This window comes from Phyllostomus hastatus, unplaced genomic scaffold (genome assembly GCF_019186645.2).
Source record: "Phyllostomus hastatus isolate PE091 unplaced genomic scaffold, TTU_PhHast_1.1 phas_contig_148, whole genome shotgun sequence".
NCBI classification, from domain to species: domain Eukaryota; kingdom Metazoa; phylum Chordata; class Mammalia; order Chiroptera; family Phyllostomidae; genus Phyllostomus; species Phyllostomus hastatus.
Window position 1 is genome coordinate 23,827,088 of NW_025333607.1, and position 14,675 is coordinate 23,841,762.

The 14,675-nt window shown below is 66.1% G+C and overlaps 2 protein-coding genes across 5 annotated transcripts in view; one reads left to right on the forward strand and one right to left on the reverse strand.

Moving 5' to 3' along the window:
• Positions 1-9,924, forward strand: part of PPFIA4 (PTPRF interacting protein alpha 4) — a 28,872-nt gene extending 18,948 nt beyond the window's left edge. For 2 of the 4 annotated variants that reach the window (XM_045860446.1, XM_045860454.1), the window contains exons 23-30: positions 84-146; positions 578-604; positions 1,837-2,012; positions 3,914-4,011; positions 4,412-4,587; positions 6,316-6,384; positions 7,562-7,703; positions 8,135-9,922. In XM_045860446.1, the coding sequence (XP_045716402.1) occupies positions 84-146; positions 578-604; positions 1,837-2,012; positions 3,914-4,011; positions 4,412-4,587; positions 6,316-6,384; positions 7,562-7,703; positions 8,135-8,184 (801 nt within the window). In that variant the 3' untranslated portion in view covers positions 8,185-9,922. Of the gene's footprint in view, positions 1-83; positions 147-577; positions 605-1,836; positions 2,013-3,913; positions 4,012-4,411; positions 4,588-6,315; positions 6,385-7,561; positions 7,704-8,134 lie in introns of all 4 variants that reach the window. The other 2 variants (XM_045860474.1, XM_045860464.1) reach the window with 2 other exon arrangements.
• A 1,431-nt stretch (positions 9,925-11,355) lies between these two features.
• MYOG (myogenin) lies at positions 11,356-13,856 on the reverse strand. Its single transcript, XM_045816590.1, has 3 exons — positions 13,226-13,856; positions 12,637-12,718; positions 11,356-12,133 (listed from the first exon to the last, which is right to left on the reverse strand). The coding sequence occupies exons 1-3, from the start codon at positions 13,847-13,849 to the stop codon at positions 12,012-12,014; spliced, it is 828 nt and encodes a 275-aa protein (XP_045672546.1). The 5' UTR covers positions 13,850-13,856; the 3' UTR covers positions 11,356-12,011.
• Between the last annotated feature and the right edge of the window lie 819 nt (positions 13,857-14,675).

Here is a 14,675-nt window from a genome sequence, read left to right on the forward strand (position 1 = left end):
GTGCTTGTCCTCGGGGGTCCCGACCTGATGGGGGCACCAGGGGGCCACGTGCAGGACCCGCGAGGGCTTCTTTCTGCCTGCAGTCCTCTGGGAACGTCTGGGTCACCCACGAAGAGATGGAAACTCTGGCAACGTCCACCAACACAGTGAGCGGGCCTGGGCCTGGGGTCGGGGCTGACGACCCCCCGGGGGTGGTGCAGGGGTTGTGGGAAGGTGACCCAGGTGGAGGGTTGGTGGGAGGGAAGTGTGCGTTGGGGGAGAGGGCGGGGGTCCATTCCTTGGCCGCTGCTCACCTCGAGCTGGAGTGAGGACGGCTGTGTGTGGGGTGGGCCGGCAGCCGGGGTCCCGCCTCCAGGGACGGGTTCGGGGGTGGGCTCTGTTGTGGCCACACTCACTCTGCTGCCCTGTCCCCAAACACACGGCACCCGCAGCGGCCTCCTGTCCTCTTAGCCTTGACAGTACCCTCTCCCTGGCCACCACCCAGCCCTGGGCACCACTCTCTCCCGATGGGGCCGGGGCACACGCGGCCCCGTTTTGACGTGGCCCCTCTCCCCTCACGCTGCGCGGTTCCTGCTAGGACAGTGAGGAGGGCAGCTGGGCTCAGGTAAGACCCCTCGTCGGGGCCGTGCTCTCCCAGCAGGTGCTCCTGCCGGGAGCCTCCCTCCCCGTCTCCCCTTCCGCCACGGTCCTGGCTTCTCAGGGCGGTGGGCGTGGAGCCCTGGGGGGCAGTGCCCCTCGAGTGCCTGCCTCTCCCTCCCGTGCGACTCCCTTCAGGAATGACGAGACGTGGGTCGGAAGGACCCTGCTCTCCGCCTGCCCCTCTGGGGAGCCCTGGGGAGCTCACTTTGTGAGCAGGTGGCCACTGGGCGGCTGCGGGGCCGTCGGCCTCTCCAGGCTCTCTGGATGCAGAAGTGAGCAGGCCAAGCCCTCCGGGGCTTCTGTTCTGGGGAGACACAGGTGGCGAGCAGCCACCCGAACCTGCGGACAGTGGGTCGGTCAGGGGCCTGACGAGCAGGGGCTTGGAGCCGGGGCCAGTCCCCACAGGGAGGCGGTCAGTGGAGGTGTCTCCCAGGCCCCAGGCCGTGGAGGGGCCGGAGTCCCAGGCAGGCACCCATGAGGCTGTGTGCGGAGACTCGAGAGTGAGCCGGACTGGCGGTGTGCTGCTCGGAGCAGAGCCTTTTGACCCGCTGGCGGCAGGAGGGCTCGACACCCGCGGCGCCTGCTCGGCCAGGGGCACTGAGCTCTTCCCTGCAGGTGGTCGGGTCACAGAAGGACAGCAGCCAGTGTAGGAACAGCTGTCCGGCGAGAAGGAGACAAAACCACACCTACCTTTTGTCAGATCGGCCCAACCACATTTTTCGGCGTGCTGAGAGCCTCAGTAGTTTACGCGTGCCTTGAGATGGGTGAGGTTGGAAATCAGCGTCTCAGAGAAATACATGTCGGCGCTCCTGAAACCATTAACACTGTTTCCACGCGAGCGAGTGACACAAAGCCCAGCACCGTGGCCCCCGGTGGGGGCTCCGGTGGGGGAGCGCAGGCCCCGTCCTGCGTTTTCCTGTCCGGCGCCCTCTGCGGCCGCGGCGGGCCGAGGCTGCCGAGCGGGCCGGCGGCCGCCTACAGGGCGAGGCCCAGGTGCTGCGGGCACAGGAGGGCGCACCCGTCTACTCTGGGTAGTGGCTTCCGTCACCAGCGCAGATAACCAGTAGCATTCCGGGGCCCCGAAAAGGTCCATTTAAAACGCCCATCTCCCAGCACTACCAGCCGTGGGTGAAAACCAGCCGCAGTTTTTCCAGACCGCCGCGGAGGCTGCAGCCTGGCCCTGCCTTCCTCCCGCAGACGCTGGCCTACGGGGACATGAACCACGAGTGGATCGGCAACGAGTGGCTGCCCAGCCTGGGGCTGCCCCAGTACCGCAGCTACTTCATGGAGTGCCTGGTGGACGCGCGCATGCTGGACCACCTGACCAAGAAGGACCTGCGGGTGCACCTCAAGATGGTGGACAGCTTCCACCGGTGAGCGGGGCTCCGTCTCCAGGACGCTGGCGCCCCATCTCGTTCCGTGGCCCGTTCTGGGTGGTAGCGGCTCCCCCTTTGAAAGCCAAATTCGCTCCCTTCGACCCTGAAGACACGAAAAGTCATTTTTCCTCAGCGTCACTTCCTCGGAGGTTTCGCCCAGAGTTTTGCTGGGTTTTGTCACTTGTCTTTGGGCTTGCTGAACTCTCTGTGTTTACCCTGAGACCCGAGGGTCCAGTGACTGGGCTGGGCGACCAGTTCCTTCTGAGTTGGGCCCTTGGCCCGCCGGCCTCCCAGACCTGAGCCTCCCGCCAGCTTTTCTGCGGGACGTTCTCATCGCCGGAAAGATCTCCTGTTCAAAGGTGTCTGCTTGGGAGGCCCTGGACTGCAGCCTCTGGGTGGAGCGTGGCTGACAGATGTGTTTTGTTGGTAGTTCTAAGACTAGGAATTTAGTTGCCAGTATATAGGCACTAGGAAGTTTTGCCCAAAGTTTTGGACGTCTGGCTTCTCGGAAATTGAAAGCTCTGTGCATGCATTGTAGCAGGGACTCAACAGTGGACAGGCCGGGTAGTGGCTGCCGCCCCCGCCCCTCCCCAGGTGCGGGCTCCTCCAGCCCCTCGGCCCCTGCACCCCCCCAGCCCTTGCAGCCCCCCAACCCCTCCAGCCCCTGCAGCCTGCTAGCCCCTGTGCAGTAAACACCTGCTGAGCCCCCGGAGGCATCTGGGTTGAGAGTAGGGGGCTGGGAATGGTTTGAGGGGAGACAGGCTTTCGGAAGTCCTTTCCAACACCAGCTTCTCTCTGGTGCTGTCTGGAAGGGGTGTCTCTGAGCTGCGAAGTGATTGTTCCAGGCACTAGGGCGGGGGGGGGGGGGGTGCTGCAGGGGCTGCAGGAAGGAGGGAGCTGCCTGCATGGTCCAATCTCACAGAGCGAGCGGTGGCCTCAGCCATAGAGGGGAGAGAAGTTGGGGTTGGCAGGGAGCTTCTCTTCTGTCCCTCGGCTTTGCTGGGGACGACAGCCAGAGCTGCGTGGCGGTGGTGTTTGGTGGTGTTTGGGGTGCGGAGGGGTGAGCAGGGGCAGCGTGCCGACCGCTGCCGAGAGGTGGTAAGTTCTCCGTCAGCGGAGGTGTGGAGGCCCGGGTGCCCGGCCCCTGCATCAGGCAGGTGTTTGGAGGGACGGCCTCGGGGCTCTATCCAGCCCCCGGCGTCTGCGGTTCTCCGCCGGGTCCGGGGCTGTCTGGTGAGCGCCCCACGTGCACCTGCTGCCGCCTGAGTGCTCTCAGCGCTCCCGCTCGTTAGCGTCTGGGACGCGTGCTGTGCGCCGGGCACCACGCTAGGGGCGACAGTCGTGAGGGAGCAGAGCGGAGCCCCCCGCCCGCCTGGAGCTTCTGTGCTAACCTGGGCAGGAGACGTGGGCACCGAGAAGGCGGGAGGTGAGAGCCAGGCGAGGAGTGTGGGGGCGTCACGTAGTCAGGTGGGCCCGGGACGTTCGAGCAAAGGTGGAAAGCAGACCGGCTCCGGGCAGCGGAACAGTCCGTGCGAAGGGCAGGGGTGCAGGGCTGCCCCCCGCCTGCCGCCGCCGAGGGGCCCGGAGTGAGTCTGGGAGCCCTGAGGCTGTCGGGAGGAGTCCAGTGCCTTCGGAACACAAGGGGGTGTCCTGCTGGCGCTTCTTCTGTGACGGGTGGGCTGTTGGGTCCTTGTCACTCAGTTCCTTGGGAGGGAGGGACATGCTGCTGTCCCCCGAGAGCCTTTCTCCCATTGGCAGGTGGCAGACCCATGCGGGTCGGGAGAGGGTGGGTTGGGAGGCAGAGGAGGGGGCCGCCATGTGGAGGAGCCTGTGGTTGTGGCCTGGGGCAGACGGGTGGGCGGCAGCAGGGCCCCTGAGGCTGTGGCGGGTGCCTGCAGGACCAGCCTCCAGTACGGCATCATGTGTCTGAAGAGGCTCAATTACGACCGGAAGGAACTGGAGAGGCGGCGGGAGGAGAGCCAGCACGAGATCAAGGGTGAGCTGTCAGCCGGCAGGGAGGGAGCGGGGTGCCCCGGGACTGAGGGGACGTGAGGCCCATGCCCGGGGGACACTGCCGTCGGGTGGTGGAGAAGAAGGAGCCCCTGCCCAGTCAGCCGTCGCCCCACCGGACAGGGGCACCACCTGCAGGCTGGACGGGAAAGAGCGCTGGAAGGGGGAAGGAGAAGCCGTTGCAGCCCAGGGGCCCGCCGGCCAGACCTTGAGTCCTACAGGCCGCCGCTCGGGGTGCCCCGTGCCAGTGCCAGTGCCGGGGAGGACAGGGGCGTGGGCACGGGGAGCCCAGGAGCAGGAACGATGGTGGGGCCCTGGTCTGGGGAGTGCCCTCGGTCCCGGAGGCCTGGTGAGCCTGGCCCCTCCGCTCCTCTTCCCGCCTCCAGATGTGCTGGTCTGGACCAATGAGCAGGTGGTACGCTGGGTCCAGTCCGTCGGGCTGCGGGACTACGCGGGCAACCTTCAGGAGAGCGGCGTGCACGGCGCCCTGCTGGCCCTGGACGAGAACTTCGACCACAGCGCGCTGGCCCTGGCACTGCAGATCCCCACGCAAAACACCCAGGTGGGTGCTGCTCCTGCCTGCCCTCTTGCGCCGGCCTCAGGAGGGTGGGGGTCCCTGGGGCCTGTTCTCGGGGCCTCGCCTCCAGGAGGCCCGTGCCACCCAGCCCCCAGGGCTCAGGCGCTGCACACGCACAGCGCCCGCCTCACGCGGTCCCTGCAGCAGAGGCTCCCTGCCTGTCTCTTCCTCAAGCTGCTTTTTTGTCCTCTGACCCGGCCTGCTGGCCCTGGGCCGAGGTCCACGCCCACATGTCCTCTGTCTCCCACCTCAGGGCTCTGGGCCTGGGCCCCGGGCTTGAGGCGCTGAATGGACCAATAACCCACCCAGCACCGGGCTCTGTCTCCCGTGAGCAGCTCGGAAGAGCAGGCCTCTCCGGAAACTGCGCGTCACCATGGTTCTGGGGCCGCCGTGCGAGGACACACCTGAATTCTCTCGGCCCGTCTCTGTTCAGGCTGGCGGCCTTCTCGTGGGCAGTGGAGTCGGGCTGCTGGGCCACCTCGTGCCGCAGGCCTTGCTGACTGTGCTGGCCCAGAAAGGCCCCAGCCCCAGTCTCCCAGGCTTGCTCGCCAGGCCTGAGCTGCCAGGATTCCGAGCACGGGGGCTGTGCTGCCTCGGGGCCCAGGCCTTCGTCTCCGCCCACTCCCAATTGCTTTAGCTTTTCCTCCTGGGGGCTGCCTCCTGCCCTGATCACTTTAGCCGTCTGGTCTGGACTGGGGGCAGCTGGCAGGCCTCTTGAAATTCAGTGAAAGAGCTGTGCGAGCTGTTCTGGGAGCAGAGGCGTTTGGCCTGTGTGAGGGGAGGGCTCTGCTGTGTCGGAGTTCTGGGTGGCGGGTGGCCTTCTGGGGGCAGTGGCAGCACACCTGCCAGCGTGTCCGAGAGGCTCTCTGACCCCTCACTCTCGGAGACACATCGTTTCCGTAGCCGTCCACCTCTGACCTGGTCTGCCCTGCCCTTCCCACACCCGCCGCTCTGGAGATGTTTGCGGGTGGAGTTGGTCCTCGCCTGTCCCTGTTCCGAGGAGAGCGCCTCTGGGTGCTTGAAGTTCACCCCCCCCCACCCCCCCGCCCCCAGTCATTGAGAAGGTTGTCGTGTTCCCAGTCCACCTCTGCTTTCTGGTCTCTGCACACGCAGCCGCGGTGGGCGGGGCTCGCCCCTGGACAGGAGCAGGCCCCCCGGCTGTCCAGCCTTCCTTGCTCCCTTGACCCTTCGTGGCTGGGCTCTTAGGGGAGGTGGGGTCTGAGCTGGCGGGAGTCCTTCATCAGAAGGGTTATAAATACCTGGTGGCGCTTTTGAAAACTTGCTTATCTCCGGCATCTCCCAACCCCTCGGGGAAACCCCCGGGAGTCGTGGGGGGGGGCGTGGGTGTTCTGCTCAGCCCCGGGGCTGCCCGCCCACAATGAGCGGCCTCCAAGTGAAGTTTTAATGAGGGGCCTTGTGGACGTGGAGGGATGAGTTAAATCCCTGTTGCCGGGGCCCGCACCATCATTTACGCCCCACTCCCCACGTCATCTTCACTTAGGGACAAAATGTGGGTTCTTCCTGTCCGTCCAGGCGTCCTCTTGAAAACGTTGCAGTCCCCTGACTTGATCAGTAAGAAACAACCCGAAAGTTCACAGTTGACTTGTAAGAGGACCCTGAAGTTTGCCCTTGGAGCCAGGGAAGCAGGTGACCGACAGGTGGCGTTGAGCTCACTAACTGCAGCCCCTCGCCTCTCTTACCTGTGCCCTGCAGGCCCGCCAGGTGATGGAGAGAGAGTTCAGCAACCTGCTGGCCTTGGGCACAGACCGGAGGCTGGAGGACGTGAGTGCTTGCGGTGAATCAGGAGTCTTGGGGCTTGGTCGTTGCCTGTTCGTGGGGTGGGAGTCCGTGAGTTGTGCTCTCCTGGCGCTGGTGGTGTTGGGGTGGCCTAAGGAAGGGAGCCCCGGGGGAGGGGACGAGGCGAGTGGGGAGGCAGGGCCCAGCCACCTCGGGCTGGGGACCCCCTTCCTGGAAGTGGAGCTGCAGGCTGCCCTTCCCCCACCACCTCTCCCCCAGCTGCCTGACCCTGGGCCAGTCTCCCCAGGGTCTGTCTCCTAGGCACCAGACCTTGTCCTTGTCTCTCGGGCCTCTCCGGCCAGGCCTGTAGGCAGCACCTCCGTTCAGGGGCTTGCAGGCAGGGTGGCGCTGAGGTCCCCCAGTGGCAGGTGGGCTGCTCCTGACCCGGGGGCGGAGCCAGGCTGTGGGCTCTGGTCTGGGCAGGGTCACGGGAGGACAGACGTGATCAGGAGAGTTCCTGGTGGCCCTGGGGACAGGGTTCCTGCACAGGAAGCCAGTCGCCATCTGTGCGTCGAGGGACATTTGCTGAGCACCTGCGTGTCTGGGGTGTGGGGTGGGCCAGGCCTCATGGGTCAGAACCACGAAGAGGGCGGCCTGTGCCCCAGGGAGGGTAGAAACTGAAGTGTGTGTTGAGGGGCGGGAAGGTTAAGGAAATGGCCTCGTAGGTACCTGTGCAGTGCTCCTGGGCCCAGAGCTGGGTCAGGGGTGTGTGTGCCCCCTAAGGGGGCTGCCCACTGGCCCTTCAGGAGCCTGCCCATGGCAGTCTGCTCCCTCTGTCCCTCTGTGCCTCTCTGAGCCCATCAGCTGGGCAGCCTGGGGAGGACACAGGAGGCCCAGGGTGGCAAGCAAGCTAGGTCTCCTGACCCCTGACCCCAGAGGAGGACTGGAAAGGTCACCGCTGTCCCAGGCCCCATCGGAGGTGACTGGGCAGAGGGCAGACAGTCGCACGGGAGGGTGGTGGCAGGTCCCCCAGAGGGGCCCCTCTCGTGTAGGGCGGTATCCGCTCCAGCCAGACTCATTTCGTAGATGGGGAAACTGAGGACCAGAGTGTGGCTTCCTCCTTTCCAAAGGGTCTGGAGTGGGACCCTGTCCCCCTCCTCGCTGTGACACCCTCCTCACCGTGAGGAGGGCAGGTAGCATTTCCAGTGTGTCCCCGCTGCAGGGGGAGGACAAGGTGTTCCGTCGAGCACCCTCCTGGAGAAAGCGCTTCCGGCCACGGGACCTGCCCAGCGGGGTGCTCGGGGTACCCACCCTGGGGGCCCTGCAGCCTCCACCAGCCCCACCCAAGAAGGTCGCCCCTGAAGGTGAGCTGTGGGCCAGCCCCCTGGCTTGCTCCCCGGCACTGCACTGACCCTGCTGTGGCCCTGGCTCTGGCCGCCCGGCACCAGCGCCCGCACTAATGGCGGCCCTGTGTGTCCCTTGGCTACCCTCTGCCTCCGCCCAGCCAGAATGGCCAGGGCTCAGAGGCTGGGGACACCCACAGTGTGGACCTGCTCCTGCTGACCCCTCCCGCCCTGGCCTGGCCCGTGTGCCTGTGGCGCCGGGTAAGTGGGCCAGGCCCAGCCGCACGGCCTCCTCTCTGCCCCTCGCGCCCGCCCTCCGGCCGGCGGCTGGCCCCGGGCACGCGCTGCTCCATCCGGCCGGCGCTCCCGGCTTGCCCACCCGCTGCAGCCTCAACCCCGGCCTCCTGGGCGCCGACGCCTGCTCACCACCGACGCCTGTCTCTCTCTCTCAGCTCACTCCCACTATCTCTATGGACACATGCTCTCCGCCTTCCGGGACTAGCCGTGGCCTGAGGGCTCCACAGGCTCGGCTCCTGCCCGACCCCTGCTCCCTCGGCTCCCAGGCTCCGCAGTGACCCCGGTTGCCCTGGATCCCCGAGCTGACTCGTCCGTGCCCTTGGCAGCCCGCCCCGGCGCTGCCCTGTGTCCTGTGTCAGCCCCCCATGGGTGTGGCAGACTTCGCAGGAGGCAGAGGACCCCGCCTGGGCAGGTGTGACTCCGCCTCCTCCTCCTGGTCCTGCCCTGGCCTGGACTTGGGCCTCCACGGGACACTGTGCTGAGGGCCAAGGGCTGGGGCAGCCTTGACAAGAAGAAGGCACTTCGCACTCTGTCATGCTTGGGCTCTTTGGCCTTCTGGTCCCTGTCCCGTCCTGGCCCTGGCCGACGGCCTGATACCTGTGGCTCCTGCCTCCAGGACCACCCCAGGGCTCTGGGGCTGCAGGAGGCCTGTCCTCCCGGGATCGTGAGGCCGGGGGGCAGTCCCCAGGCCTGGCTGCAGCCGAATCCCAAATGTGAGTTTGAGAAGACTCGGAGAAGTGACCCCTGACCTTTGGGCCAAGGGTTGAGGTGGGGAAAAAGCTATCCACCCCCGACTCTGGGTGCGGGCTGGCCGGTGGGAAGAGAGCCCAGGGTCTGCGGGGGTCTTGCCCTGAAGGACGAGGGGGCGGGGTCTGTGCGCCTGGGCTCGGGGCAGAGCGAGCCCTCACCCCCCAGGCACAGCCGGCTCTGCTCTGCACCCCTGCCCCCGCTGTCCCCGCGGCCCACTCCGCAGTAACCCCAGCCTCGTAACAGTGGGCCTCCCGGGGCACTGAATGCACTCTGACCTTGACCGCAGGTTTGGGAAAAGGGAGGCGGGACGACATCAAGCTTCCATCAGTGAGTCGGGCCCAGGTCCAGGCCCCCGGGCCCTCGCCTCCCTGCTCAGGGCTTCCTGGGCGGGCGGGCCAGGCCTGCCTCCTCCAGAGATGCCTGGGCCCGCCAGCTCGTCCCGTTGCCTCTGTCTGTGTATTCGCAGAGTCACCGGTGACCCGAGCCTGTGCCCGGCCCCCGAGTCTGAGGCCCCCCTCGGTGTGCCCCGGCTCAGTGCGTCCGAGCGGGGGCGGGGTGTGCCCGAGTGCGTGGGTGGGCGTGTGTGCCTGCCAGTAAACAACCTGGTTTTATGACAGCTTTCGTGTGGCTCTGGGCTTTACTCTCTCGGCGCCGACCTGCCGTGTCCAGCCGCCTCCACAGTCCTCGAGGCCGGTGGACCCTGGGAAGCAGATGCCAGAGTTGAGAGCCGTGGTGGCGGAGCAGCTGAGGGCTGGCGAGGAGAGACTGGCTTCCTCGGGGGTGGGCAGGGAGGCGGCAGCCGACTGCTGCTGAGGTCACCTCTTCCCAGTGATTTGTACCTCTTCCTTCTGGCCGACTCCCCAGGAGCACTGGGCTGCATCTGATTGACCCAGTTCGGGTTATTGCCGGTGCCTCCACTGGAGACGGGAGCTTGAGCTAATTTCCCTGAGGGGCCGCCACTCATCCAGGAACCCTCTTCTGTGATGTAATTGTGACAGCTAAGCTCCCTGTGATCTAGGGGAGTCCCTGGGCTGCAGTGACTGCCGTGCGCCGGGCAGCCTTTGCTGCCGTCCCCTGGCGGCCTTCCCCCAGCTGGGGCTGAGGGACGGGGGGCGGGCTGCGGAACAAATCCGTGGGCAGCGGGCACGCCTGACCCTGGTGGGGAACCACCAGCCCCGAGAGCCATCCGTCGCTGGGGGCTGTTCCTTCTTTCCAGAACGTGAATGTGAACTTCAGTTTCCAGTGGGCTTGATAGCTGAGGAGGAATAGACTTTGAAAACACACCGGCCCTGGCTGGCTTAGCTCAGTGGATTCAGCTCGGGCTGCGAACCAGGCATCGCAGGTTCGATTCCCAGTCAGGGCACATGCCTGGGTTGCAGGCCATGGCCCCCAGCAACCACACGTTGATCTCTCTCTCTCTCTGCTTCTCTCTCTCTCTCTCTCCCTTCTCTCTCTAAAAATAAATAAATAAAATGTTAAAACAAAAACAAAAACAAAAAAACACACCGGCAACGCCAGAGCCTACCAGCTCCCTGACAGAGGCGGGGGCCCTTCTCGGCCAGCGCAAACCCCCAGTGCGGGGGGGCAGATGAGGGTGGCTGGTAGTGTCTCTGAGGGTGGTAGTGTCTCTCTGGGAGCCTTGGGGTGTGGGGCCTGAGTTGGGAGGGCTGAGAGTCGGGGGATGGGGGACCTGGAACTCCCCGAGGCCCTTCCCAGCTGGGGAGACTGAGCACAGCTATGCAGCGGAAGGAGCCGCCCTCCCCTGGGGTCCGAGCCTGCTTTGAGGCCACTTCCTCCTCTTTCTTCGGCAGTTTCCGGGGAAACCTTGGGGTCCCCGGGTCGAGCCCCCTCCTTGGGGCAAGTCAGGAGACAGGTGTGGGGAAGGTGTCCTCCTGAGCCCCAGGGGCACCGATGACTCTGGGTTCGTCTGCCAAGGGCCCCGAAGGGCAGAGTCGGGGCTGGAGTGGGGCAGGCTCTGAGCCCCCAGCCTCCGGTGATGCTTCTGAAACTTGCAGTTGGCCCTCACCCAGACAACCCTGGCCACAAGCTGTTGGACGTAAGGAAGTTCTGAGCAGATGCTCACGGCCCACCGACACTGGAGCTCCCGATGGCTCCTGTGCCGTCTCCTTCCAGGGTCTGTCCTCCCTCAGGAACCCAGTCTGGGGACCGCGACCTTGGCCGCTCTTCCTCTCGGGCTCCTGGTGACATCCCACCAGAGGGGAGGCAGGGGTTGGGGAGGGGAGCCCACCGATTCCAGCTGCGCCCCTGCCCGCGGGCTGTGGGCCGAGCAGTAGGCATGTGCCCTGTGAAGGGGAGGACCTGGCGGGACCAAGTGGACTGTGCAGTGTCGTGAGTCAGAGGGCACTGGACACTCAGTGGGGCCCCCTTCACGTCCCACAAGCACTTCTGTGGACTCTGGTTTGCACCCGGCCTGTGGACACAGGACCCCCTTGGGTCATAGAAAGAGCAGGGGTCCCGGGCCTAGTGACCACCAGCAGCAGGGAGCACTGACGCTGTGGAAGCCGCCAGCCTTGCAGGCTGGCCCCTGGGGCGGCTGGGCAGAGGGCGCGGAGCAGGAGCAATGGACACCCCTCCCCTCTGCCTACATCATCACAGACATCCAGCACCCAGTCTTTATTCATTTTTTAAAAAAGGAAATCCAAATAAGTTAGCAAAAAAATTACAAAACAATAGCAAACCCACACGATGCTTAGTTAACAAAAGAAATCACCCCAAGGGTCCCTGTTCCCCTCCCCGGACCCCCGTCCCTGGCAACTTGGCACAGGATACATTGGTCAGATGGCAGCTTCACAAACAACACACAAAACAAACAAAACGTAAAGCCACTGGAAGACTCCCAGGGTTCACCGCAGAAGCTTGGCCCCCCAGGGACTTGGGAACAGAGGGCTGTCCCCTTCTCTTCTCCCAGCTCAGGGCAGGCCCAGCCCAACCTCTGGCCTCGGAGAGAGACAGGAGTCGGCGGTCAGGGCAGTGTCTGTGGCACACAGATGTGTGGGGGTGGGGGTGGCATCGGAGGCTGCGCTGGGATCAAAGGGAAGCTCCTGAGTGTGCCCAGAGTGGGGCGCACACGGCACCCTGGTCCCCTGCGTTATCTCTCTGGAGCCGGGATGGCCTGTGCCCTGAGCGGTCAGCTCAGTGAGCGTGCCCACTCGCTCTCAGGGTGGTGGGTTGACCTTGCGCGCGTGAGGAGGGGTAGGCTGGCCGCCTCAGGCGGCCCCACTGCGGCTGTGGTGCCGCCAGTGGCCAGCCTGGCAGACGCCCTCAGCGGGGCATGGCTTCATCCGGGAAGGCCACAGAGACGTCCTCCATGCCAATGCTGTCCACCACAGATGTGAGTGAGTGCAGGTCGTGGGCCTCGGTGGGGTCCGCTGTGAGCAGGTGGTCTGCAGGGAGGAGGTGGGGGTGGTTACTGGGCGTACACTGTGTCCAGAGACCCAGGACAGCTGGGGGAGCAAAGCTCAGGGGTCCTCCTCCTCCAGCGCTGGGCCTAGAAGCAGCTGCCCGCACTGTGGTGGGGGTGGAGGTGGGCGGGGCCTGAGTGGCAGGTCCTGGGAGGTGGACCTACCCTGGCTGGCCAGTGGGCAGCACTGACTCAGCGACTCCCAGGGACCCTGGGGCAGGGACAGCTCTCTCCCTGTAGGCGGCAGCCACCAGCCACCAGCCACCGGCACCAGCTGGGAGCTGCGGAGGCTGGAGCCACTTCAGCTGGTCAAGGCTTCAGGGAGACATGGGGCTTCCCAGCCCACCCCTGGGGCCTTGGGGTCAGCAGGTCACTGCAGAGGCCAAGGGAAGAAGCCCAGGGCAGGAGTGAAGTGAGAGGGGCCATGTGGACCTGACACAGGCTGAGGGGTTTGAGCCAAGCTGACCAGGGTCCCTCCTCACTTACCCCCTGGGTTGGGGCCGAACTCCAGGGCACTGCCCCACTCAGGACTGCAGGAGGCGCTGTGGGAACTGCATTCACTGGCCACCTGCAAGACGCCGAGGCCCAAGGTCAGGCATAGCGTTCGGTGGTGTCCTCTGTCCGGTCCCCCAGGCAGAAGCTCCTATGTGGAGGTGCCATCCCCCAGCCTGGGCCACAGCCACCCGGGATCTTCACAGTTAGCCCCTGCCCTGCCCCCGCCTGGTGACTAGGCCGGGCCTTTCCTGGCCTCCATCTGGGGCGGACCCTGGGCTGAGGGTGTCTGGCTCAGCCAGGGCCTCTCCGTGGGTGCTGGGGTTCCAGGTCAGGGGTGCGGCAGGGCCGTCCTCGCCCGTGTACTTGGCCTTGCTGTTGGGCCGCACCCCCAGGCATCCCGGCCGGCAGACCCTGGACTGGCTCCTCGACCCCTCCTTCTGCCCACTGCCCCCCACCCCATCCCTGCTTCTCTTCCCACTGCCTGTCTGGGAAGGACCCGGGGACCCGGGTCAGCCGGACAGCCCAGCCCTCTCAGGGCCCGCTCGGACCTCCCCCGGGGGCGGTCGGGGTGGCCACTTACCCCCGCCGAGGGCCCGCCCCCGCCGCCGCCCCCGCGGCAGCGCAGCCCGCGCTCCTCCTGGTTGAGGGCGCCGAGCAGGGCCTGCAGGCGCTCGATGTACTGGATGGCGCTGCGCAGGATCTCCACCTTGGGCAGCCGCTGGCTGGGGTTGGGCAGGGCGCTCCTCTTCAGGGCCTCGAAGGCCTCGTTCACCTTCTTGAGCCTGCGCTTCTCCCGCAGCGTGGCCGCCCGCCGCCGGTCCACGGACACCGACTTCCTCTTGCACACCTTGCACGCCCACGGCAGGCACTGGCCCGGGCAGTGCTCGGGGGTCCCCAGCCCCTTGTCTTCGAGGGGCCCCCGGGCTTCGGGGCTCAGGCCGAGCTCGGCGCGCTCGTAGCCCGGCGGCTCGAAGCCCTGGAGGTGCGCGGGCAGGTAGTTCTCCCCGTCGTAGAAGTGGGGCTCCTGGTAGAAGTAGGGGGGTGTCTCATACAGCTCCATGGGGTCGGAAGAGGCTCGTTCCTGCCACCAGCCCCTCACGCCAACTGCTGGGTGCCATTTAAACCCTCCCCGCTGGCATGGGCCCAGAGATAAATATAGCCAACGCCGCGGAAACCTGAGCCCCTCTAAGCTGTTGCTACACATCAAGACGTTCACAGCGGATTAGACGTGCGCCCCCCCTCCCCCGCCTCCACCCACCCACCCACCCAGGCTGCCTGCCCGGCCGGCCGGCCGGCGGCTCCTGTGCCCGGGAGGGAGCCCGTCGGGTGTAACTTGATTAGTTTTCATTTCTCAGCAGCCCCCGTGGGGCAGGCAGGGGAGGTGGGGACGCATTCTCATCTGCTCCTTTCAATTACTGCTGGCGGGGGGCCGGCCTGCTCTCTGTGTGCCGGGACCAGGGACGCAGGGGTTGGGGGCAGAGGGGGTGGGTTTAGGCTGGCAGGGGTCTGACGCCCACCGATTTGTCCCTCTGCCTCCTGGCCGTACTCTAAGCAGACGCACCCAAAGGCAGGCGTGGGAACACGGGGTCGGGGCGAGAAGGGCTGAGATGCAGGGACAAGCGGCCTCCCCGTCCGGGTCTTTGTCTCTCCGGGACGTTGTATGTCCCTCGGGGCTTGTGTGCCTGGGGTGCGTCGAGCCGACAGGAATTTGGGGGCCTGGCTTTCCTTTTTGGCAGGGCCAGTGGAAGTCTGGAACATGCGGGCCGGGGGCGGGGCAGCCCGCGTGCCCACCGTGGAGGGTCCCAGTCTCGAGTCTGGTCACCCTGCGTCTCCTCCCTCTCTCCCTCTGCACCTTCCCGCGTGGGCTCCGCAAGCCTGTCTCTGCCCCAGCCAGGCACCACGGCCTTCCTGGCTGCCTGCTGGGGAGGTGGGGGGCGGAGCCCCTCGACTCGGTTTAAACTCTCGCTCTCCTTAGCCACCTGGCTGGGTCCCGCGTCTTGCTGTCCCAGCCGTCAGCCCCACCTGCAGCC

Excerpts from the sequence above, each read along its gene's own strand:
- MYOG (XM_045816590.1), bottom strand. The coding sequence starts at position 13,849 with ATGTGTAGCAACAGCTTAGAGGGGCTCAGGTTTCCGCGGCGTTGGCTA. Across the intron at positions 12,719-13,225 it reads GGGGCGGGCCCTCGGCGGGG|GTGGCCAGTGAATGCAGTTC; the intron begins GTAAGTGGCCAC and ends GGCGTCTTGCAG. Across the intron at positions 12,134-12,636 it reads GTTCGGCCCCAACCCAGGGG|ACCACCTGCTCACAGCGGAC; the intron begins GTAAGTGAGGAG and ends TCCTCCCTGCAG.